At 32.0% G+C, this 26911-nt stretch overlaps 1 protein-coding gene across 1 annotated transcript in view; it reads right to left on the minus strand.

The window, feature by feature from the left end:
- Positions 1 to 604: 604 nt before the first annotated feature.
- The window catches only part of LOC148622689 (helicase POLQ-like), a 33299-nt gene continuing 6992 nt past the window's right edge, over positions 605 to 26911 (minus strand). Inside the window, exons 9-20 of the mRNA XM_088572747.1 lie at positions 26733 to 26834; positions 25609 to 25763; positions 25167 to 25406; positions 24732 to 24873; positions 22645 to 22749; positions 21225 to 21438; positions 15095 to 15252; positions 13784 to 13882; positions 12857 to 13030; positions 9414 to 9527; positions 6631 to 6765; positions 605 to 864 (exon numbers count right to left, since the gene is read on the minus strand). Coding sequence (XP_088428873.1) covers positions 706 to 864; positions 6631 to 6765; positions 9414 to 9527; positions 12857 to 13030; positions 13784 to 13882; positions 15095 to 15252; positions 21225 to 21438; positions 22645 to 22749; positions 24732 to 24873; positions 25167 to 25406; positions 25609 to 25763; positions 26733 to 26834 — 1797 coding nt within the window. The 3' untranslated portion in view covers positions 605 to 705. The remainder of the gene's footprint in view (positions 865 to 6630; positions 6766 to 9413; positions 9528 to 12856; positions 13031 to 13783; positions 13883 to 15094; positions 15253 to 21224; positions 21439 to 22644; positions 22750 to 24731; positions 24874 to 25166; positions 25407 to 25608; positions 25764 to 26732; positions 26835 to 26911) is intronic.

Raw genomic sequence — 26911 nt, forward strand, 5'->3', positions numbered from 1 at the left:
CTTTATTACACATTGTAGATCATGTCATAAAGTTTGACACAGACACAACTTGAACAGAGTGAAGATGATTATACAATAATTGGTCTGACTTAAGATAATATGGTATGTGTTAATATGGTAAGTTTTAAAAATCAGAAGAATAGAACGAAACATATACATTCTGAACCTAATCAAAGTAAGCTCATTATCTTCAAACATTTAGAGAAAGGAGATATGAAGAACTATTTGTTGTGGAATGGAAGAAAGAAATGGAAGCATAACTAAATGCCAAGCTACTTTATGATAGAACCACAATTTATAAACTTTTAATCTAAATTGCTGATTTATTAGAGAGATAAAAAACATTAAATGTTTGAAAAGAAGGGCTTGGACTTCATGGGGTGACAATTTTCTAAGAAAAAAAATAAGCATTTAATTTGGGAACAGAAGACTGACACTTAATGGTAACAAACTTCTTATGAACTTATGGCCCATGTGAGCTTTATGACCATAATACGACACCATGTAAGGGTGTTTTACAATAGTGTCTTTGAAGAAAAGTGAATATTCTCACATGTATTACATATAAAAGAATATATTAATTATATGAACAAACTGATAATAATTGATACTTGTACTTTTATAGTATAAACTAAATATAAACCTACAATTTTTGACCTTGTTATAAATACAATGGATATAACCATGTAACTATATACTAAAACTTCATGTCACTGATCCTTGAGAAAAATCCTTCTGTGGTGTTGGAGGTAAAATATCAGAGTTTTGTGTATTGACAGTTTCCATGGTAACACTTCCTTCAGGAACACTAATTAGTTCCTCCACTTCCTCTCTCAGAGCTTCTGCTTTCTCATTTAGTAGAACCTGAATAAAGAAACAATGATATAAATGTACAGATATCATAATAAAGGGAAGGTCAGCCCTCCATGAATATATTAAGACATCCCTCAGAATTGTATCAAAAACCAAAAAAACTTGTTGATATGATATTGATAACCAGCTGGAAGTAATCAGAACCATAAAATAGTGCAAAAACTTCAATGGAAATGTAATATATATTGTTACCATGCATCGACTGAAATTATACTTTCCTGCTTCTGCATAAAAAGGTTTACTTTTAGAAAAGCTCAGGAGAGATACAATAAGATACAACACAATGAATCTTGATACATCTCTATGCTATAACTTCTACATGATTTAGGAACGAGTTTTATTATCTGCTAATGTAATTAAATGAACTTTCAATCTGAGTTGCCCATTCTCTTGATATTGTTAAATTTGCATGATTTTTTTTATCAAATGTACTAATTTGGCTAATAACATTAAATAAATGAAAAACTAATAAGATTTCATCACACATTAGTTTTACATTATTGAAGGTGTTTAAAACTATTCCTACACTATAGAGAAATCTAACTTGTAATGAAATCTTAATAGTTGTTCATTAGCAAATTAGTACAATTGATAAAAAATCATGCAAATGAATGGGAGACCAGAATGTTTCTAAATAGTCATATTTAGGAGAAGCATTTTGAGAAACATTTTCATTACTAATTTTAAGGCATGTCTGATCCCTAGGACCATTCCCCTTGTGAACAAAATGTGTAATGAGACATGAACTAAAGGTTCTAGAGAGCCTGAATTGCTCACCTGTCCAGTCTTTTTAGCCTTCTAAAGCTGGCCTCGACCATACTGTGCTATTGTCACAAGAATCATTAAATCAATAGAGAACATTATACGGTAGTTATCAATCCAGTTTTCATATTATAAATAAAGTCTCTCATAATCAATTTTTGGCTCTTTAAGGACAATAACTCTAACATTGATCAACAGACCTTTATGAAATTTTTGGCACAGGTCTGTCTAACCATGCTGATCAATTTTTCCTTTTGAGAATGGCACTAAACCCATTTGTTTTCAAGTTATCTCACAAATCCTCAATTTTTATGTATGAGTGGCAATGTTTTCCAACAGATAAAAAATCTGCACATACAGATTGTTAAGGATACCCTAACAAACATTCAAGCAATGTTTTCTTTCAATCCTTCTAGTAGTTTCACAGGACAAGACATTTAAAGTTGGAAATGCAAAATTCTGGAAAAAATTCATTTCAGGACCCTCACTCAACTCAAACATCCATTGGATCTTTCTGAAAATTTCAGCACAGGTCCATCCCATCATGCTGAACAATTCTACCCAAGCCAGACTTCAGGTAAACCCAACTATTTTTGAGTTATCTTAAAAATTCTAGAATCTAACCCCTTTGGTCTCTTTTAGAAATGGCAGCCATGTATTTTTGCCAGATTAAAAATCTCCACACATGGATTGTTAAGGAGTAATCAAGAGAGAGAGTCATTTCAATGGATTTTGAAATTTTCTGAAAGGTCCATTGACGGATGTTAAAAATTACAATAAGAAACATTCATGCAAAATTTGGTAGCAATCTGTCCAGTAGTTTCAGAGGAGATGTTTGAAAAGGTTTACAGACGATAATGACAACAAACACATAGTGATGGAAAAAGCTCACATTGCCCTTTAGCCAGGTGAACTAATAATTATAGTTATGATGATTGGGTTGTTGTGTGAAGTGAGCTGAGCAGATTGGACACAAACATTGTACCTCATCATGAATGGAACCATCCAAAGATGGAATAAATATTCAGGTTTTATGTCACAGCGAAGATTAATCAATGAACCCAATTGACTGTACTTTTTAAAATCATTTGGGAAAGGATTTCTTTTTTTTTTTTTAAAATTAAAAAACAGTCCACAGACCATAATGCTCTAATGAGCCTGAATCACTCACCTGGTTTTATTTTGTCTTTCAATGGAAATAAATTTTACAAGAAGTTGTCTATTAATTTTGATTCAAGTAGATTTTGGTAGGACTTATAATAAGAATTATTTCAGCAATTGAAAGAATTTGGCTAGACGAAATAGTTTTGGAGATATATGCAAGAACTACCTCCTTACCCCTATATTCTATTTTCAGTAACAGCAGCCATGTTTATTGACAAATCAAAAATCTAAACATAACTTTCGTGCAAGATACCCCAAGAAACATTCATACCAAGTTTGGTTCCAATTGGTCAAGTAGTGTCAGAGGAGAAGAACTCTTACAAGAAGTCATCTGACAACTTTGATCCCTGAAGACTTTTGAAGGCCTTATAATAAGGGTCATTTCAGCAATTGAAATAATTATGCTAAACAGTTTTGGAGATATATGCGAAAAATTACTGTCTGACCCCTATGCTCTATTTCAGTAATGGCGGCCATTGTTTCGACGGATCAAAAATCCCCACATCAGTTCTATGCATGATACCCCAAGGAACATTCATACCAAGTCTGGTTCCAATTGGTCAAGTGATATCAGTGGTAACATTCAAAATAGCAAAAAAAAATGTCGAAAAAGGGCAATAACTCCAACATGGCTTAACAGATTAAAATGAAAATTTGACCAGATATATCTCATCATGCTGAGCACTTTTACTCCATTTCAGAATCTGGCTAAACCTAATGGTTTTGGAGATATATGCAAAAAACTATCGCCTGACCCCAATGTTCTATTTTTAGTAACAGCAGCCATGATTTTTTTGATGGATCAAAAATCTAAATACAATTTTTGTGCAAGGTACCCCAAGAAACATTCTTATCAAGTTTGGTTCCAATTGGTCAAGTAGTGTCAGAGGAGAAGATTTTTGGAAGAAATAACATTAAAAACAGCAATGTTCCCCCCATGTCAGAATTTGACTAAACCTAATGGTATTGGAGATATATGGGAAAAACTACTGACGGACCCCTATGTTCTATTTTTAGTAACGGCGGCCATGTTTTTCAAAGGATCAAAAATCACTACATCAGTTCTATCCAGAGGCGCATTTCTTTTACCTGAATCTGAAAAATGTTTCAGTACAATGTTTCAAAAAAACAGAAACATGATTCGGTGATTAAAAATATAACATTTGAGAAACTGTAACATGTTTCAGTTTCTATCAAAACAAACATGTTTCAAAAGTAACAAAATGGCTTGGTAGCGAAGCAAAATAATATCGGGACCGGTTTCGGTTTGTGTTTCAGTTTGAAACATCAATCACTTATGTTTCAAATGTTTCGATATCATGTTTCTGTTTCAAGTAAAAGAAACAGTGAAACATGAAAATGATTCAGAATCATGTTTCAGATTCAGGTAAAAGAAATGCGCCCCTGGATACCCAAAGGAACATTCATACCAAGTTAAGTTCCAATTAGTCAAGTGGTGTCAGAGGAGAAGATTTTTGAAAGAAATAACATTCAATATAGGAAAAAAATGTCGAAAAAGGGCAATAAGTCCAACATGGCTTAAGAGATTAAAATGAAAATTTGACCACAGATAGATCTCATCATGCTGAACACTTTTACCGCGTGTCAGAATTTGGCTAAAACGAACGATTTTTGGAGATATATGCAAAATACTACTGTCTGACCCCTATGTTCTATTTTTAGTTATGACAGCCATGTTTTTCAATGGATCAAAAATCCCCACATCAGTTCTAAAGCAAGATACCCCAAGGAACATTCATACCAAGTTTAGTTCCAATTGGTCCAGTAGTTTCAGAGGGGAAGAGTTTTGAAAAATTGTTAACGACAATGACGGACGACGACGATGACGACGATGGATGCCAAGTGATAGAAATAGCGTACATGGCCTTAAGCCAGGTGAGCTAAAAAGGGCAATAACTCCAACATGGCTTGACAGATTATGATGAAAATTTGACCAAAGATAAATCTCATCATGCTGAATACTTTTATTCCATTTCAGAATCTGGCTAAACCTAATGGTTTTGGAGATATATGCAAAAAACTACCACCTGACCCCAATGTTCTATTTTTAGTAACAGCAGCCATGTCTTTTTTGACGGATCAAAAATCTAAATACAATTTTGTGTAAGGTACATCAAGAAACATTCACATCAAGTTTGGTTCCAATTGGTCAAGTAGTGTCAGAAGAGAAGATTTTTGAAAGAAATAACATTAAAAACAGAAAAAAACTTTGAATAAGGGCAATAACTCCAACATGGCTTAACAGATTAAAATGAAAATTTGACCACAGATAGATCTCATCATGCTGAACACTTTTACCCAGTCAGAATTTGGCTATACCTAACAATTTTGGAGATATATGCAAAAAACTACCGTCTGACCCCTATGTTCTGTTTTTAGTAACAGCAGCCATGTTTTTTGATGGATCACAAACCTTAACAAAACTTTTGTGCAGGATACCCCAAGGAACATCTGTTCAAAGTTTCATACAGTTTTGCTCAGTAGTTTCAGAGGAGAAGATTTTAGAAAAATGGTTAACACATGACGATGACAGATGACGACGGGTGCCAAGTGAGCTAAAAACAACAATTTTTAAATGTGAAAGTCACAAATGTTTCAAAATCCATATCCAACAAAATTTATATTCCATATAAAAATAATCACTGAATCCAATATGCATATCAAACCATCAGGCATAATATCTCTATGTTGATTGAAAACAAAACATGGGAAAACTAAGACAAAATAAAAGATATTATTGTCAGTCTATTCAGATATAAAAAATAAAGAGCTGTGCCGTGACCCTATGATATGCCTATCAGCTGATATACCAAATATTAAGTGTTCTAAGTCGCTAAATTGTTCATTGTTGGACGATATTTGCTTGACCTACATATCCATTAAAGCTTCAATATCTTTTCAATACTTTTGTAATTTATAGTTGATTGATACAGTGATAGCAAATATCCCACATTGGCCAATTTTGTAACCTGTATATGCATCAATCTTATCAATTACCTTCAATTTTCATTAATGTATTTGTAGAGTCCATGAAACACTCATGCAAAGTCTATAATATCAGGGTTAAACCAAAAGTTTGTAAAATATATTGTATTCCATATATAAATCACCACCCTTTTTTATGAAAAAGTGCCAAAAACCAAAAACATGAAATCAAAATTTAACAGAAACAAAAGTGAACATGTGACTATGGACACAGAGAATAATTCGAAGGTTCATGGCCTTGGTTAAAAGCATTTTTCATTGAGAGCATGTAAACACAAAAAAACACCCCACACAAAAGTGCCAAAAATGGAAAACATAAAATTGAAATTTTATAGAAAACAAAAAGGAGCCTATGATCATGAATACAAATAATATCTGTTTCGTAAGTTTTTGGCATTAGCCGAAAGCAGTTTTTAGTTTGAGATAAAAAACAACCCCCTTTTTTAAATCCAAAGGTCCTAAAACTCAAAAACAAATTTTTCAAAATTAATGTAAAATTAAAGGGAGCTTTCTTCCATCAATAAGAGCAATTGACAAAAGTTTTATTTAAATGGCTTAAAGGATTTTTGATTTATTATACAAAGTGTTGTCAATGGTGCTTGACTCATTATTACTAGACATGAACTACATGTTGAAATGTCAATGAATTTCTGAAACTTCATTCTTTTAGATGTAAAATCATTTGGAACTTTATTGTTGAAGTTCTTGTAAGATAAATGTGTTATTGTCATTGTTGTGATGTATATCTATTTGATTTTTTATAGTTCCATTGGTTATGAAGTTATAATATCTGTTTCCAGACTGCACAGTGAAGAAAAGACCTACCTTGGCAGAGGTGATTAACTGAGAAACTGCTTTCTTTGATATCTGTTTGATATTTTTTACCATGTCTGTTGGGTCAGCATGTGCTACATGAGATAAAGTTCTGTAGCCACATGAATACAATTGTTTAGCTCTGCCCTATAAAATGAAACAAAAAATGCATTATCACAAGACATTAAAATTGAATGTTTCACTTTATAGTTACACTGTTAAAAACTGCGAGACCCAAGGCCTTCAAGTGACTTTTGACTGAACAATAAGGCTTTATATAGGGAAATGGGCATTATCTACAAGGAAATTTCAGGAATATATAGGGCCATAATAGGGCTTTTCCCTAAGATATAATATGAAATATATACTATTTAGACAAGAATCAAATCATTGCTTACCAAATATTACACACTTCCACAAGCATTTTGTTTAAGAGTTGGAAGGGGGAGTAGCATGAACATGTTAATGGTAAAATATTTGAAAAACAAAAGTTTGAGGTATAGAAAATATCCGAAGATTCTTATTTTTACTTTTTTGTCATAGTAACAATATTCAACATCATTTTTCCCAAAACCAAAAATTAACATGTCTAATTATCTCGTAACATTTAAAAAAAACAGTATTCTATAAGTGCAACTTTTGAAATTGCAATTTGAAATTCACTGAAATTAGCAAATGACCATATTTGTAAGGCATTCCAGACTCTTTTTGACCTTTTTTCACCGCTGTATTACAACTCTGATGAGTAACTGTATATATTATCAAAATATAGGTGTTAATAAATTTATTGAATAAATTCATTAATGCTTTCCATGGAAACAAATGTATGGAATGAATTTTTAATTTGACAGTTACAATGGGTTACAAAAATAAAAGCTGTTATTCCTTTCCATGTTTACATGCCAGGATTACTTTATACAGTAACAATAAGCAATACTGGACAATTTATCCTTATTTCTTGGTTCTTAATACAAAGAATTGTTCTTAATTTCTCTACTCTACATGGTGGTGGTAAAATTGAGCGGAGTTCAAGTAACATACACAGTGGACACACCATTTACATACCACCTTTTACCTTTCTTTTTTTGAAAAGATACCTTTAATAATTCTGTAAGTTAAACCTGATTTCAATTATGTACAGAGAAAAAACTATTTAAACTGAATTAAGTAATTATAACTTTACCTGTTTCATTTTTGGGTAAGACACACTGGAACCACTATTATACTCCACCATGTGTAATGGAGAAATTTCAATGCACGCTAATAGAGCTAGCACACTACAGTATTGTAGAACTGCCTAATTTTTGTCTTGTAATCTGATGTTTAGTAACATTTACAAAAAATCTATTTTTTGCCAATTTATTGGAATTTATAGAGCTATTATAGGAAAAATGCCATTTTCCAGCAAAAATATATGGATTTGGCCATCATATAAAAATTCCTTGATTTTCATCTAAAATTTTTTGAAATCAGGGGCAAGCAGGCAAAATTTACTTTTTATTTTTTCCGTGAATGTAATTGAAAAAGTGCTCTCATTTTGAAAAATAATTGACGTTAAATTGGGAAAAAAATAAAATTTTTCAGGTAGCCTTAAAAAGTTTGTCGAGAAGGGAATAGAAACTATGATATATTTTATTTTGGCCTTCTAAGAAATTGTAAAATATATAGGGATAATAGGGAATTTTCAAATATATAGGCATTTCATAGGAAATATATGAAAAATAGGGCTGCTTGCAAGGCTGCCACACATTTTTGAGACAAAAATAATAGAAAGACAGAACTATCATCTAATGAAATGATCCTAACTAACTTATTTCTTTTTAGCTGAATAAGGAATATGTTGCTTTTGATCTACAACTAAAACATACATGTTGGTTTCCGGTGAGTTCTTCAAGCTTTAAAGCCTCTATATTCCATGCAGCCATAATAATGACTAGTGGAACTTGTTTTGGTCCTTATAAAACAAGTTTATCCCCACACCAGACAAGAGAGTCAGGAGATGTTGTACATTTATGTGTCTTCGTGTTGTTTTATTACTTTTTATTTTTATTTTGAAGAAGTGACATTGTTCTTTTACCATAGATTTTATTATTTTTGTTGGGGCCTTTCAGGGCTTACTTAAAGGTGTGTTTATACTTGTTGAAGACCTTTAGGTGATCTATGAAAGTATTTACTATTTTGTATTTAGGTTATACCCTTGTGCATTTGTTGCATTTCACACATACATACTTTTTTTTCTACCAATAGTTATTGCAGATTGTATTCCATTTTTTTTCTGATTAGATACATGATGATTAGTAATACAAACAACAGGCTCTAAAGTTTGAATCACTCCACTGGATTAAATGTGGTTGTATCTTTTGATCCAGTGGAACAAAAAGTTTATTATTTACACTATACCTACATCATTCTTCCCACCTGCTGAGCCATTTGAGCCACACTAAAAGTGGGCAGTTTGAAGAGGGCATTGAGGTCATCAATCCTATCAAGTTTAATAACATTGACTCCAGTGATTTCAGAGGAGTTTATCATCAAAAATTGTCCAATCAGATGCTTAAATAGTATACAGTGGCCATCTTGCTTGATCGAACAAAACCAACAGTATTTTTTTGTAGAAGCTTATCCAAACATCACTACTGCCATGATTGGTCAAGAGATTTTCATGTAGTTGAGCAAAATGTAATTTTTTTTGTGGAAGATGGGTGACAGACACAAAGATTCAAAAACGGATTCAATCACGAAAGTTTTTTTCAGAAAGAAAAAAAAAGAAATAAGTACCAGTAATTTGCACTTACTATTTTTACACCAGGAATTTCCAACAAAGGAATTAATTCAGAAGTAACGCAGAACGATAGTCGTTTGACAAAGTTACCAAACAGATCTTGATAAGCCCAAAACTCTTCTAGCTCCTACAACAATATATACATATTTACAAAAGAATTAACAACGTAATAAGAGGATCCAAGTAGTCTTAATCACTTATCTGGGTGCTGCACAGTGCACAAGTTATTTTTATTACAAGTAAGTACAGGACAATCCAGACTTCACTATTAAAATGATTTGATGAACATCTAAAATTACAAAATGAAGTGAAAACAATCCTTCAATCCATCAATTTTGACAAGTTCAGATAAAAGTGAGAAAATTTTAGCCAAGATATCGCTTAAATGTGTTTTCAGGTGATTCCTAAGCCGCCTGAAGTGGCACTTCAAAGAGGTATTCAGATCAACTACCATACACACTTTCAAGATATCAGCTGCTATAGTTTCAGAAATATTAGCATAGCATCTTGTAGCCTATTTGTTCACCCAGGTAAAACCAAAACTTAATCAAGTGTGGAGGCCTTCGATATCTTTTGTCAGCTTTGGTTACTAAAGGCACAGTTTAAAAAAAATCAATCAACACGAAAACAAGAAAGTAGATTGTTTGTAGAAGACATTCAAACCATCATTCCAACCAATTTTAATAAAAATCTATCAAATACAAGTAATTTCTGAGGAATATGATCTTTTAAGAAATTATAAACAACAGAGGATGGATAACAGAAAACAGTTGACAGGCAGTGGATGCTTCCACATGCTAAGTGAAAACATAAGCATGAATCCATGGTCAGCAAATGACAGATAACTTTTATAATTTCTTAAAAACGATCAAGCCATGAAGTTGTTCCATATCAGGTTTATGACTTATCTTATGGAACAGTATACATAAGACCCAGATTTATGTTCGACTCTTCAAGGTGTACGATTTCACAAACAGGGCCAGTCATATTGAGATGACAATTCAAGTCTTAGATATAGCAAAACATTTTACTTGCTATTATGACATGGTCACGTTCACAACCATGTCCAATTTATTTGCCCAAGCGATTCACAAATATCTCATAAAACTGTTTATGTTCGTTTTCATGAATTTGTTAGACATTGGAGGAGATGATATATCCTTGATTGATTGATTATTGGGGTTTAATAACGCCCAAGCAGCAATATTTCAGCTATATTCAGGTGAGATATATCCTTGACATCTTAAATGTTTGTGACCAGTATAATACATGGATCATTTTCATAATTTTTTAGTCCTGAAATGTGTTCTAAGGACATTAACCAATAAACAAACACTATTTTAAATAATTTAAAACTGCCATCTTTTATTCACAAAATAGTTAACAGAAAACAGAAACGATTACAAGAGGCTGATATAAAAATTTCAAAAAAGTTTGTCTTCATGAGTACATCAGTTTGACACTAAATGTAGTGTGTTATGTGGGCACTTGTCTGGCGCATTGGAATTGTAAATGCCTGGGAAAAAAATCATATTTAGGAGGTATCATTTGCATCATTTACAGTTTTAAAATTGTTTTAATTGTGCCAGTTTATCTGTACATGTATTGGAATTGATAAATACCTAGAGATTATTTATATATGTATTGTAAGTAATGGTCTATAGAAACTAAATTAAACATCCCATAATATAAAATTGAGTTGAAGTTAGATGTAGGTGAACAACAAGTAATCAAAGCTCACCTGCTACAGTATCTACCGATGTGATGTACTTACTGGGTCTTAGGAACATATACACAAGACAAACGTCAGGAAATAAAGAGTAGCAAATACTAAGATTGGCATGTAAAAGAAAGAAAACAGAAATGATATCTAGTTTACCATCACATATCATACATTCGCAGTTGTTCAAAATGGACAAAGAGTGGCATTATACAGTATTTCTTGGTTTTTAAAAAAAATTCATGTTCATAAGTTCATTCCATTTCTTTTCACTTGTTATTAAATTGGCCAAATCAAAAATTTACGGCACAAATTATTTTACATTTGTTAAAGGTAAGTGGTACAACAGTAAATCTGGCGTAAAAAAACTGTGGTACAAATAGAAGCTAAATTGGCATACTGTGAAAGTACTTTAATTTGTGGATAGCATTTTTTGTTGATTAGGGATGACACACAAGTTTGTGGATTCTTGTATTTTTGGTTTTGAGGTTTTCAGTATACACATCAATGGAAATATCCTTTTTGTTTGTAACCAAATTTTGTGGTTTGACCTACTCACAAAAACCATGAAAATTGGTACCCTATAAACAATAGTACTTTCACAGTAAAAGGACATAAAATTGATGCAAACAGATACCCATACCATAGGAGTTTATATTCCCAAGTTTTCCCTCTGAGCACTTGCACTCTTTAACTCATCAACCTGCAAACACTTACACACTTGTGGATTTCCGTGAATGCTCAAGCCATTATTAGAAATTAAGCTCTTAATTTTTTATGTATCTGTTAATTGGGTAGTTTATGCCCTTAAAACACATCTAAGGTCTAGTTACAAGCTAAATTATTTGACATTCTGGTTTTGCTATATTGCAGGGACAACTATTGAACTGTAAATCTGTAATAACTTTGTCTTAAATAAACAAACAAACAAAAAGTAAAACACAATCACAATATTCTGGTTTTTGTTGGATACAATATCTGGTAAACTAAACACTACATCCGAGAAACTAATGAAGGAATGTTCCGAATGCATTTATTTGTAGCATATTCTTTACTACAATGAAGTAGGGAACAATTAGTTTTTGATTGTATGGCGTATTATTGGACATGTATGTAACTGTGTGGCGTATTATTAGACATGTTTGTGATTGCGTGGCGTATTATTGGACATGTATGTGACTGTGTGGCGTATTATTGGACATGTTTGTGATTGCGTGGCGTATTATTGGACATGCTTGTGATTGCATGGCATATTATCGAATATGTTTGTGATTGTGTGGCATATTATCTGACATGTTTGTGATTGTGAGGTGTATTATCGGACATGTTTGTGATTGCGGGGCATATGATCGGACATGTTTGTGATTGTGTGGCGTAATATCGGACATGTTTGTGATTGCGTGGCGTATTATTGGACATGTATGTGACTGTGTGGCGTATTATCAGACATGTTTGTGATTGTGTGGTGTATTATCTGACATGTTTGTGATTGTTTGGCGTATCATTGGACATGTTTGTGATTGCGTGGCGTATTATCGGACATGTTTGTGATTGTGTGGCTAATTATTGGACATGTTTGAGATTGTGTGGTGTATTATCGGACATGTTTGTGAGTCCTACACATATATAATTTTTTCATTGTTTTCCTTCATAAATAACACAAAAAATACCACCTTTTGAGTCAGACAGCTAGAGTAAATGAAAAGCATTGCTTAACAAAAACATATACATATTACCTGACAGAAATGTAGTACGCAAGAGGCAAAACTAGCAGCACTGGACAGTAAGTTCTGTATAAAGCCTCGAGGTTGTTGGAATATATCTGCTACTTCCCATAAACTTTTCTGCTTCCATAATTCATAAAGTATTAATGTCAGGTAGAAACGATTTAGAACAAAGTCATCAACTTTCTAAAAAATAAATACAAAGTCCTCAACTTTCTAAAAAAACAACTACTAAGTCATCCACTTTCTGAAAAATAAATACTAAGTCATCAACTTTCTAAAAAATAAATACTAAGTTATCTACTTTCTAAAAAATAAATACAGTCATCCACTTTCTAAAAAACAAATACTAAGTCATCCACTTTCTGAAAAACAAATACAAAGTCATCCACTTTCTGAAAAATAAATATAAAGTAAGAATATTAAAGTAAGCTTACTCATATGCCCAATGCATATATCCACCCCAATGTCTTAATTAATTCAAAGACATTCAACATAGAATTTTATGGCTTTATAGGTGTTCTAAGGCATAACTTAGAAATATAAAGTTATACCTAAGAACACCTATATCTCCTCTTCCTTCAAAATTTAGACCGACAGGTAGGGAGATATATAAAGGTATTGTCAGATTGTAACCTTACAAGACTTTGATACAAATTGAAAATTCATCTAAAGTACATTTGTTGAGCAACAGCTTTGTTGGATGAAATTAACTCATTACCAAAAAGTATCGTTTTCAATAGATTTATTAGGCAAGAAATACCCAAATTTCTGTGTCCAGTAACTTGCAAGTTTGTTTATAAATGTATGCATAGTAATTGCTGATAAAGAAAAATCAGAAACCTAAACTTTTGGACTGAACTTGTAATGTGGTAACATTTAAAAGAACTTCTCTTACAAGTATAATATAAGAAATAATTACCAATATGTTTGCCATACCTTTCTTGAGCTTTGGCCGGAAGCTTTCATAGCAATATAAGACTCAGGTACACCAATTAGTGATGCTGCTTTTAATTCAGAACTCTCCAAAGCTGAAAGCTAAAGAAAACATTCAATTAGGTCATTCTAATAAAATATGTAACTACTAATAACAAGTTGCAAAAAAATAAATGCCTACTTATCAAAGTTATCGCTTTTGAAAGGCAAATATGATGGGTTTTTTTAATGTTTAGGCAATATTTTGTAATAATTACAAATTAAAGATAGATACCTTTGATTGAAGAAATGATCGTAATGATTATCGTTCAGATTCAGCTGTGTTGTGATGAAGACTCCTATTTGTAGTAGCTATCATAGCTATTCATTTTATGCAATTTTTGTTACTATTTAGACCTTAGCAGAATAGTAGATAGGGAAAAGGTTACAATTAATGGAACATTTTCTTATTCCTGACATCAAATATTCAAAAGGGCAAGACATGATTTCCAAGTGAGTGATACAGACCCTCTAAGGTCTCTAGTTTATAGCACTTATTTGTGCCTCTGACTTACTCTCTATTTACTACCACTTTTATTTAAAGTCATATCCTCTTTTAAGCTCTTTCCAATTCTGTTAACATTAAATACATTCTACTTTCATTGATCAAACCTATTATGATATTTTTAGCAATAATGGGAAAAAAATCAAATACAAATACTATAATACCACAAATTTCTTGTGCATTGTTTACAATTCCAGGTGCTCCTATAAAATATTTACCTGAATATGTATTGTTTTGTACATGTAATTAAGCCTTTCTATCAAAAGCACAAGTGCAAAAAAGAAGGCATTAGAGTGGACTAAGAGTCAGTTTCTTTGTTGGTTTACCATTAAATATACCAAATGAATACTCATTACTTGAATATTGCTACAAGATCATTGTACATTTTGTATGAGATCTACACTTAAATCTCATGTTAGTGTAGATAGGAAATAAAATGTTTAATGTATGGTGACAATGTAATCAAAAACAACAACCAGTGCCGACTTGTACCATAATCACCATATCAGGTAAATATCTTATAGGCAATAATGTTTGCCTACCTATAATTACCATACAGAACAGAATGTATAAAATATCAAAATGTTTACGAATATCACCTACATAATAAACTATAGATCTACATTTCTCTGACATTATTTACAAATTATACGACATTGATTGGCTGGGCAAAGGTAACTACATAAGATAAATGAACATTTCTAATCATAAATACATAACAGGTACAGTGACACCTGTAACTAATGATAAATATATGTTAATCTGATTACCTGTTGGAAATAAATAATCCATGAAGGTTTAACAGCGTGTACCATGTCATATGGTGTGACCAGATATAACACATGTAGGTATGTAGCTAGAACTAGAGATTCTTGAGCTTTCTTCAGATCACTGTACAGCTTGGAGGCATTATCAATATCTACTGATCCTATAGAAACATAATAGCATATTCCTTAATTCTCAGAATAAAAAATATATATAAACAGGATATCATAACCCTATCATGATTCCTTCCTTACTAAATCCTAATGGAAAAGTTACACTACTTCTGGTTATCTACCTTATCTTAATTATTTGTCAAACAAGTAATCTAAAATAATAAGACAATCTTAGGCACCTTAATTACTCAACTATATAGACATTATCTGAATTTTTGATGCAGAATTATCTTCCCTGGCAAGTAGTGCAAATTATATTCAATGAAAAAATAAATACAAAAACAAAAACAAAAACCCAATTTCAATAAATTTAAATTTTAATGCTTCCCTACATAAATAAACCATATAACTCAAGGTCATGGAAAGAACAAAAGCATGAACCTTTTTTTAGCAATTCCTACACTTATACTGAAGTTATACAGTCAAGTTGTGTAAAATACTTGCTTCTGTCCTCATTTTCCCATATTCCTAAACACTTAGGTCTGAAACCCTTACAAACAAATCACACCCTGCCTTTTAAGTCACACTGTGGTACTGTTTCAAAGATATCATTGTTTTTGCTCTTTCTAGCTTTTAGTTCATAAATGGTTCATATGATAACCCACAAAATCATACTCAGACCTTGGTGGTATATTATATTGTGTTACAATTTAAAACAGATCCATTCATGTATACTCAAGATAAAACTGTTTTTTTTACCACTAACTTGCTTCCTATTACTTTAAAGAAAATTATATTAAATTGGAAAGGATCCAGGATAAAGACCTCAACACAAGGGTCACATGAAACATACTGTGGAAGTATTTATATTTGTAGGTATCAATTTTTGTTGCTTAGGGGGAAAGCACAAGTTCATGGATTCTTGAATTTGTGGTTTTGATAATCCTATCATACAGTTTAAAATAAACAATCCTTTTCGTTGGGAATTACCTTACCGAAAAAATCCACAAAATTGGCACGACATGAACAATAGTACTTTCACAGTATTTCTGATGACAATGTAACAAAAACTGTAATGATAACTGTTATATTAACAAAGATTCTTTGATATTAATTCCTTAGTAAGCACCACATTCCAAGCAAATGTTTGATAAACCACTTGAAAGAGTAATCAAGGGAACCACGATTCTAGAGGAAATCAAAAGAATGTAAACCAGGGACAAAGACCAGACATGGAAAACAGTCACACGAAACAAAGAAGAACTGTCTTTACTTGTATACTGTATAACTATGATTATGATGAAGACTTATCCTTACACCCTGGAGAAAGATGGATTCAATGCCCTTATTATCAACTAATTTATCTTCATAAATTGGTTATATGTGTCATTAGAAATGTTTCATTAGATGAGCTAAGTGTATACTGGGTAGACTGGGTGATTGCTTTGTGAAGCAAATAAGATCAGTTACCAACAATGGCAACTGTTCTCCAAGGCATCTCACACATTTGCTTGGAATGCTGTACCCCTCAAGAACAAACATTAACAGATTTCAGGCTACTTAATACCATACAATATGCAGACATGATTGTACTAAGCCAACAAAAAAACAGAAATTGACGAGATAAAATAAATATATTGTTAAAAAAAGAAACGCTATGGTAAAATCCAGATTTGCAAAATCAGATTTCCATTTAAATCATTTATAAAAAGCTTAGTCAAGTGCAGCATGATATGACCGCATATGGACTTACAATTCAATACGGACACGACAAATGGTTTAAACACTACACTGCACAAAATTTTAAATTCGATTAAAAATTTTCAAGATCAGACCAAAAATAAAAAGTCAATTTTTTTTGGTGTGGCCCCTTTGACCCCATAAAACTGAAAACCGTAAGAGGTATGCTAAGTGTAATTTGGAATAAATGTAACCAAGGATTTTTATGATGAATCCCATTAAAAAATTTTGAAATCAGACCAAAAATAAGAAAGTAAATTTTCTTGGGTGTGGCCCCTTTCACACCTTACAATTAGTAAACCTTAAATTCAAATTACATGGGAGCCTTCCTTTATTAGTTAGTAAAATCATATCAAAATTTCAGAACAATTGGTCAACAACAACTTAAGTAATTGCACAGAATATTTATTTTACATTAGTGAACTACCATATAAGTGATTCACACTAAAGATTTCCAAAAAACAATAACAAGAGGCTCCCATGGAGCTTGAAACACTCACCTGGTTATAATTTTGCATTTCAAGGGTAATAAGTTTAATGAGGAGTTGTCCAACAACTTTGACTCAAGAAGACTTTGGTAGGACTTATCAAAAGGATAATTTCATTTTTCACAGTTCAAGTGGGATAACAATTATAAGGAGTCATCTGACAACTTTGATTCGGTGTCTTCCTGATTGTCCAACATCTAAAAATTACAAGTAAAAAAAGGTAAAAAAATGTTGGACAATTGGGAATGTTTTGATAAGGAATATACATGGTGGTTAATTAGAAAATGTTTTGATATATATAATTTTGAGGTTCTATAAGGGGTGTTCATTGAAAGAAAAAAATATACTTGCGTTGCTTTAGGTTTGTGAAGTTAGTTCGTTCTCTATTTGTCTAAGCTTTTATTGTTTTGGTTTATTGCATCAGTATTTGTTAGCTGAGGCTTTATAACTTATGGCTGATTATCCTTTTGGTTTGTTGTTCCTGTATTGCCCAGTATCCAGGTATCTAAGAGTAGGCCTGCAGCAGCTCTAAGCTTGTGAAAAGCGTCAAATTAGTATTCAGAACCCTGACCAGGGGCTAGGGCAATATGCCCAGAGCAACTGGGTTATGTGCACGAGGTGGTTGAATGGGTAACCCTGGCATTCCACATGCTGGGGTCTTCAGGCAATAATAAGGAAAACCTGACCGAAACCATAGCAGTGCAATGTGTTTTGAGAGATGCAACGTTCCTTGCACGTTAAAGAACCCTTCTGTGGTATTTATTAGGAGTTGAAACCCCTGTGCTCTGTCACAGGAGGCTAAATTGCCCGACACTACCCACCTCTTTCTATTTCACTGGCGTTAAACACCAACAATCAATCAATTCTGTTTCTGTATTCAATAGCTGATGTTTGTACATGTATTCAGATATTTTTTTAGGAAAAAAAATGGCATCATATTTGCATTTTAATTTTTATACATGTAATATTCAAATGTTTTAGTTTCATTAAATAAATATGAAATTATACATATAAATCATTTGTCATTTTTGTTGAATGAAGCATATCATTAAGCAATTAGCTTGAAGATCTACAACTCATTACAAGAGTACACTTCATATATTATATTTTAATTATGATTTTATTAAATAATTTGCATTGCTGGAATTTATACTCAAATCAAAATTCATTATTAATTCATATTGTATTTGATTCCTGAAGAATTAAAAATACTGGATATCTTAAAAAAAATATATCAAATATTTTTCTTTTAAAAAGTATGATTTGTTTTGATATTGTTTTGCTTCAGAATAATATATCCAAAACAATATAATAAAAAGTAAATATGTATTTCAAATTAAAATTATCTTTCATCTATTTTAAGAATTTTTTATATTTAATCTAAATACATATGTATTTATTATTTATTTATTTACAATAGAAACCCCTTGCTACCCTCAAATTATAATGATGATCATACTTTTTTTAATTAACAACAATGAATGTAGGACAATCAAAACTAGCGTTGTTGGACAATCAGAACTCCATAATTGTAAAATTTTGGACAATCGGGAGTAAACATTGTGGACTTTTGTAGGCCTTGTAATGAGGATCATTTCAGAATTTGGCTAAACCTAATGGTTTTGGAGATATATATGAGAATCCTAGCTGATAGCAATGGCAATTTCTAATTCTTGTGAAAATTGTAGCATGAACAAAATTTCAAAGTTTATATGATGTTTGAAAAAATTGTGATCATACACTGCATTTTAAATAGTATTAAGAACTGTCCTGTTTTAATATGTATAAACTGCAAGTCAATCTATATTACTGATGCAAATTCACACACATTTACAAATTTTGTTCCATTTCACCTTTTCCACAATTGTAAATCTAACCAAAAGTGAATGCAAAAGCTATATTAACAGAGTATTTATCCTACATAACAATTATACTTAAATAAAACCAATATCAGCTTAAGAAAATAATTTCCTTAACACAAGATTTTCAAAAACTTGACACTTTTATCAATTTGAATTTTCCCACACGTTTTACTCGGTTCCTCACTTCCTGTTTATAAATGGTAAAATATTATGATAGGATGGATAATTTCACTTATAAGTGTGTTAAAATGAAAATATGTAACATTTTATCCTTCCAGAAACATTACTGCAAGAAATAAATTCCCTAAATGTATATTTATTACTAAATATCTTTCAAGGCCTAAAAGGAGTCCCTCAAATCTTGAGTTGATTTGAAGACTAGATCTTAATTTTATTTGCATAAATAATAGAATATTATTGAGCTGATAATTTGTAAGAAACATATTTACTTATTATAAAAAAGGTATTGAATAATATAAAAGGAATTACATTTGGACTTTATTTTTGTGTAGTGTTCAGAAATAGTAGGGAAGTTCCAGTGATAGACCGGCGACATAAGGTATTTTGATCCTAAATGATCAAAACCCCAAAAACTTCTGACCGCTTTGTTCTATTTTTAGTAACAGAGGCCAAGTATTTCAACAAATCAAAATCCCTATATTTGTTCTATGAAAAAAAAACCAAGAAACATTCATATTAAATTTGGATCAAATTGGTTGGGTAGTGTCAGAGGAGAAGATTTTTGAAAGAAATAATAAAAATAGCTAAAAAAGTTAAGAGAGAGATAACTCCAACATGGTTTAAAAGATTAATACGAAAATTGTGCTTAACCTAACAGTTTTTGAGATATGTGCGAAAAACTACTGTCTGACTCCTATGTTCTATTTTTAGTTACAGCAGCCATGTTTTTTGATGCAGTTCTATGCAGGTTACCTTAAGGATCATTCATACCAAGTTTGGTTCAAATTGGTCTAGTAGTGTCAGATGAGAACCCAACAGTTTTGAAGACATATGCAAAAAAACTACTGTCTAAACCATGTGTTCTATTTTTATAAACAGTGGCAATGTTTTTTGGCAGATCAAAAATTCACATATCATATTTATGCAGGATACCATAAGGAACATTCATACTAAGTTTGGTTCAAATTGGTCAAGAAGTTTCAGAGAAGACTTTTTTCAGAAATAACATTTAAAAAAAACAAACAAATATTGCAAAGGGCAGTAACTCCAACATGGCTAGCAAATTAAAACCAAAATTTGACCACAGATAGATCTCATCATGCTGAAAAATTTAACCAATGTCAAATTTTGGCTAAACCTAAATATTTTGGAGAAACATGCAAAAAACTACTGTCTGACCTCTATGTTCTATTTTTTCTGTAACAGGGGCCATTTTTTTAACAGAACAAAAATCCTCACATCAGTTCTATGCAGGATACCCTAAGGATCTAATAATGGCAATTATACAAGTAGTGTCAGAGGGAAAATTTTTGAAAGAAATAACATTAAAAACAGCAAAAAAACAAAAAACAAAAAAACAAAAACATTGAAAAAGGGCAATAACTCTATTATGGCTTCACAGCTAAAAACCAATATTTGGCCACAGATAGACCTCATCATACTGAAAACTTTTACCCATGTCAGCATTGTCTGACCCCTATGTTCTATTTTTAGTAACAGCAGATATGTTTTTCTATGGATCAAAAATCCACACATCAGATCTATGCAGGATACACCAAGGAACATTCATACCAAGTTTGGTTCCAATTGGTCAAGTATTGTCAGATGAGAAGAGTTTGGAAAAATTGACGACGACGTATGCCAAGTGACCGTAAAAGCTCACATAGCCTTTGGTCAGGTGAGCTAAAAATGGGTAGAACTTGAACTTAGCTTTCTACATATTATTTCATAATTGCATTTTTAAGTGCATGCCTTTATAAGTGGCTCTTCCAAGACCAGAAACTTCTAACTGAAAATCATCAGTATCTATTCCCTGCAACATTGACCTTTTCTGTTTAACTAGACCAAGATCAACTAATTGCTGAAGTGACTCCTTTGTTACCATAGTAACATCTCCTGCTTGTCCTTGGCTACATAGCATTGTCTTCTTCATAAAATCAAATACATCACTAGTAGTTGTAGTTACCTGGAAGTATTAAAGAGCTCCGATTAGATTCATTGGTTAACAAAGCTCAGTAGTAATCATTTTGACAGATACTACGTTTAAAACAATTCCTAAAAGAAATCAAATTATATGCCATATTGTTTTAACTGACACAATGAAAATTGAAGTTTATTTTTGTTTTCAATAATGTGAAACAAAATTGCTATACAAGGCTTCAGGTACTTTTCCATTCTATGCTACCTACCAAGTTTCATGAAATTCAGCAGAGTATTTTCAGAGGAGTTGTAATGGAACTGCTTAAGTTGAATATTTTGGAAAATTTCTAAGCTCAAAGGGGCATAACTCACCCAAAAATATATCAAAGGATAACATTTTCAATAACTCACCCAAAAATATATCGAAAGGATAACATTTTCCAAAATATTAGGCATAACTTAATATGGTGTCCTTGCTTCCTACAAATTTTCATGAGATAAAGTTGAGTAGTTTTGATGACAAGCTGCCTCCATTGTATATTTAGGAATGTTTTTAAGTTTCTAAATTCCTAGAAATACACTCTGCTACACTTCATGTTCAAACTACAAACAAAGTTTCATGAAATTTAAAGAAAAGGTTTTCAAGTTGTTGCACTCACAATCTACTTCAGTAGGATATTTCTATGTTCAAAGGGGTATAACTACAATAAAGTTCAGTAGATCAATAATTCCTGGTGACATGCACAACTACATATCAATTCCTCACTGCCTTAAAGTTTCATGAAATTAGGTGCAGTAGTTGTGCTTACAAAAAAGTGACAGACAGACAGGACAAAAACAGTGTTTGAGAAACATACAGGTAATTTTTAAATGAAGACAAGAAAATCAAATCAATACTTTGATATCAAAATCAGAAATGTCTTATATTTAACACTAATCTCACAAAAACTAAAACTGGTGATGATGAAAGGAAAAATTTGCAAACTGCAGTGTAAATCAGACACACTATGATATTTTCTGTCTCAACTTGAAAACTGCTGTTATTCAGTTTTATAAAGAAGTATAGTGGAGGAGACATGTTGTGCTTACTAGATGTGTGAACAGACAGACAGACAAGAGTATAATTTTCTGCCAAAAAATAGCATTGATCTACCCTTGAAGAAATCTCTGCTAGAAGGATATTATTTGGGGTGTTGTGCTGAAGTCGTATCCATGAATATTTCAAAATTTTAGTGTACAAACCAATACAAACCTGTAAACCTATCAAAGACAAAACAAGACTTCTAATGCCTTTACCACCATCATACAGCAGACTACTGTAACACATCTCATTAGGAGCAGTTATCAGTTCCTGTACCTATAATCACCAATTATATATATATCTACAGAGCTGTTGCTATAACACTGAAAATACATATTTATACAAATATTTTTGAGAAGTCACTAGTAATATTAGAAATTCTGTATTTGGTTATACCTTCAATTTCAGGTCAAATGTTAGACACTAGAGGATTGACTTGCTGCTCTCTGTCAGCGTAAATCACAAGTCTATAATCCTTATCTCTGTCTGATGGAAAACATTAACTTAATAAACTACAGTCAAACCTGTCTTATGTGACCCTTCAAGGGAGTAGGTAAAAAAAGTTACATAAGACAGGTGGTCACTTAATACAGGTTTGACATCTAGGATTTTTTAAAAACACTTTAAAGACAAACGTTTGTCACTTAAATTAAAAACAAATAAAAACAATCCAATTTTAGTAAGTTCTAAGTAAAAAGTCAATCTAATCTAAAAAATTTTAAAAACTAAAAAACATTATTATTAACATGATAAAGTTTTTTTTTAGTTTCTCTCAACTGCAAAAAAATCTGTTATGTTAGTTTGTTTACATTGATTTGCACAAAGTATATTCAGTTCATCTTCAGCTTTACAGATGCTCTCTAAAAACATTGAAGAGCCTAAGTGTTTTCCAAAGAGCTTAAGCTTGGTTAACAAGTCACTGGCCTCAATTTTAGATATTGGGGCCGCTGCATCACTCGTATTGTCGTCGTTGTCATCACTACCACTGTCACTGTCCTGTGATTTGAAGCGGTCTAGCAGATCATTTCCTGACATTTATTTCATTTGTATCACAAGTGCTTACGGTGCTGTCAATACCTAAAAGTTCGTTAAATTCACGACCGAATACCTCACGTGACATCTTTAGTGCTGCTAACGGAATATTATCATCCTGTTCATCATCGCTAAAGCTTTCTTCAGTTTCAGTTTCAGAGACAAACCAACATTTCTGAAAACACTTAAGAATGGTGTTTTTGTCTACCTCATTTCGTCGTCATTTTCGTATCTAATGTAAACTGTTTTCAACTGATTATTATTCATACGTCAGTATTTATTTCCACGAGTTTCCGGATATTTTCGTAAATTTGACGAAATTTTTTGTTTTAAAATTACTTTACTTCCGGTTTTCGAACACTTCTGCTAAAATCAAAAGGTCGCGTAAGTCAGGTTTTTTAACCATTTAGACATGAATAATACGGTCGCTAGTCGCGTTACGCAGGGAGTCGCTTAATACAGTTAAAAATAATAGAAAAATGAATTGGGGGGACCTAAATTAGGTCGCATAAAACAGGTGGTCGCTGAATACAGGTGGTCGTTAACACAGGTTTGACTGTATTATCACACAGATGTCTTGTCTGTCACACATGGATTCCTAAATGTACTTAATTAATGGTGGCAGTGTTACTAACATATACTGGACAACATATAATATCAACCTTTCGACACTGCCAAAAGTGGACAGATTCATAGGGTGTAATTGATAATTTGCATATACGGAAGTGTGACTAAGTGATAATCTCAAAATCAATGGACTGTGACTGGGACTGGGCATATGCATGAAATGGATACAGAATTGTGGTAGAGTGATGCAACTGCATACCAAATATGATAAGAGGTTCATATCAAACTGACCTAATAAGAAAACTTAACATGAAAATCTTTGTGTGGATGCTAGAAAAGTAATACTTAAAAACTAGAATGCTCTCCCCTGATAAAACAGTCTCAGTTCTCTCTACTCATCCTACATATCTAGTCAAGTGCTATCAGATTTACAGTGAAAATGTCAAAATCAAGTCCTGAATAAATCAGAAAACTGTCTTAAACACACATCTTCTGAAGACTCTTTAAGTCACTTCCATTGCATTTTGAACCTGTGTAAACTGAACACCTGTATAAAGTTAACAAAAACTTTAATCAGAAAGGGGCTCTGTTAGAACAATTTTTGCTTAATGAGAATGAAGGTTGAGTTGATACATACTCACCAAGCTTGTCTTCCATACCTTATCCCTATCTGTTAATTTAGTAATGAGGATGCTCTCCCCTGTCGAGTCAATGCCAGCTCTCCCTGCTCGTCCAGACATCTGTTTATACTGAGTCCTGCTTAGAAAAACACTCCCTACATAGGGGCTTCGTAATATCACCCTGAAAAAATATTAAAATTAATAATTTAATAAATAAGATGCATTTACAAGTACCGTATAACTGCGAAGTTGACCCTAGCAACCAGTGTTCAGGCATAGGTCAGGGAACAAAGATTAAATCTATGCTTATATTCATTAGTACTTTTGAGTAGCTAATTTGTGTTGAGATTCAGGTCTAGGGACAAAGAGTCAATCTATTTAAGTACCTTTTACCAAGAAGATTGACCCCAGCAGTCAGTTATGTTGTATAGGTGAGGAGATTAAGTGTTAATCTATATATGTATTTATGAGTACCTTTTAGCAGGTAAGTTGACCCCAGCAGCCAGAGTTGAGGTACAGGTGAGAAGACAGAGAATTCCCTCAGAGTAAGCATCCTCTATCAGTCTTCTCTCATCCATTGTTAGACCACTATGATGGTAGGCTACACCAAAATGTACAGTGTACTGTAGTACAGGACAAATCCTCTGTCCACCATCATTGTACAATTCCTTCAGAAGGGCTTTCTTTTCAGCTTTCTTAACATCACATAACTCTCTGTGTTTACAAAAACTGTCACTTTACATCACATTACTCTGTTATTTTACAACAAACTTTAACTAAAACTGTCATTATACATCATATCTTTTAATTATAATACAAACAAAAATAGGTGCATACTGCAATCCAGTTTATATTCGGTTAACAACCATCTAAAATAGAATTATCATCATATCATTATATTATTACTAATACTTACTGATTGCTATTAATGAAGAGCTTACATAACATCATAGCAACATTTTCACAATTTTTCTTGGTTGGACAGAAGACGAGACAAGAATTCTGTGGTATAACTTCCAGTACTAATCCCATCAAATGGTCAGGATCTGTCTTTGTTTTGTCAGGAGAGTACTAGAAAAAATTATACAAAACTATGTATTATCGACTAACAATATAATATAAGCTTAAATATGATTAAATCTGTCATTACAATATAACATGAAAAGGACAAATACCCAACCAACATCTGTATTAGCTTGGTTCTTACTTTGATCCCCATAACAGCTTAGTTGAAATCCATATTGGCCTAAGCAATATGGCATATTGGACTTTGGCAGCACCTTGGTCAAATATGGCTAGCGATGGAACAATAACTAATCCAATATGGAAAACCTAACCCCATAATACTATAATAATGATCAGCTTTACATGAAGAACTGCCTCAAGACCATACATCATTACTATATAAATTGTTAGCAATTTTTCGTACAATTATCTTTCTACTATGTTATTCAGTGAAACCTGTCTATATCAAATCCTGAATAAACCAATAACATGTCTAAACCAGCAAATGTTTTAGTTCCTTCATTTAAGAATTGAATGTTTCATTTCTGATGTTTCACTGGTATGAAAAAGCATTGACTCACTTCATGTTCAAAATCGTGCAACCTGTCAACCCTTTTACACACTCATGAAACATTCAATTCTTATAGTTACATTTGACATGTTTCGCTTAATTTAATTCATCTGTGCTTGCTTGTGAACACATTTTGGGTTATTTTTATTTCATTTTCAGAAATATAATACACAGTAATCAATAAAAGTACTCCAGTAATTGTGGGCATCACCAGTATGTGTAACTAAAAATGTGTTTCATTGATTCATGATTTATAAAGACAATTATAAAAATGAGATTAGTGTATTTCAATGGTATGTACAGTAAATGTTTTCATATCTGTTTAAATTCATTTTGACTCTGGGTAAACACTATCTAAAACAATCAAATTCTACAGTCCCAAAATGGTTTTTAGTGTATGAAGATATTGTAAAATAAGTGTTTTATGAATACATGAATAATATTCTACAATTAACCATACTTACTTGATAAGTAACAACTCTGTTATGGGTGAGTGATTCTTCCGAGGATTTTGATGTTACCTCATATATGTTGTCCTCCAACTTGATATATTCTGTTAACTTAACCTAGCAAAATACATAACATGAAACCATGTTCAATTATTTAACTAGTACTGTACAATTTAAACTAGAAATACTGTGAG

Source organism: Perna viridis, chromosome 3, assembly GCF_037379345.1.
Source record: "Perna viridis isolate PV_CMFRI_1.1 ecotype Kerala chromosome 3, ASM3737934v1, whole genome shotgun sequence".
Taxonomy (NCBI): domain Eukaryota; kingdom Metazoa; phylum Mollusca; class Bivalvia; order Mytilida; family Mytilidae; genus Perna; species Perna viridis.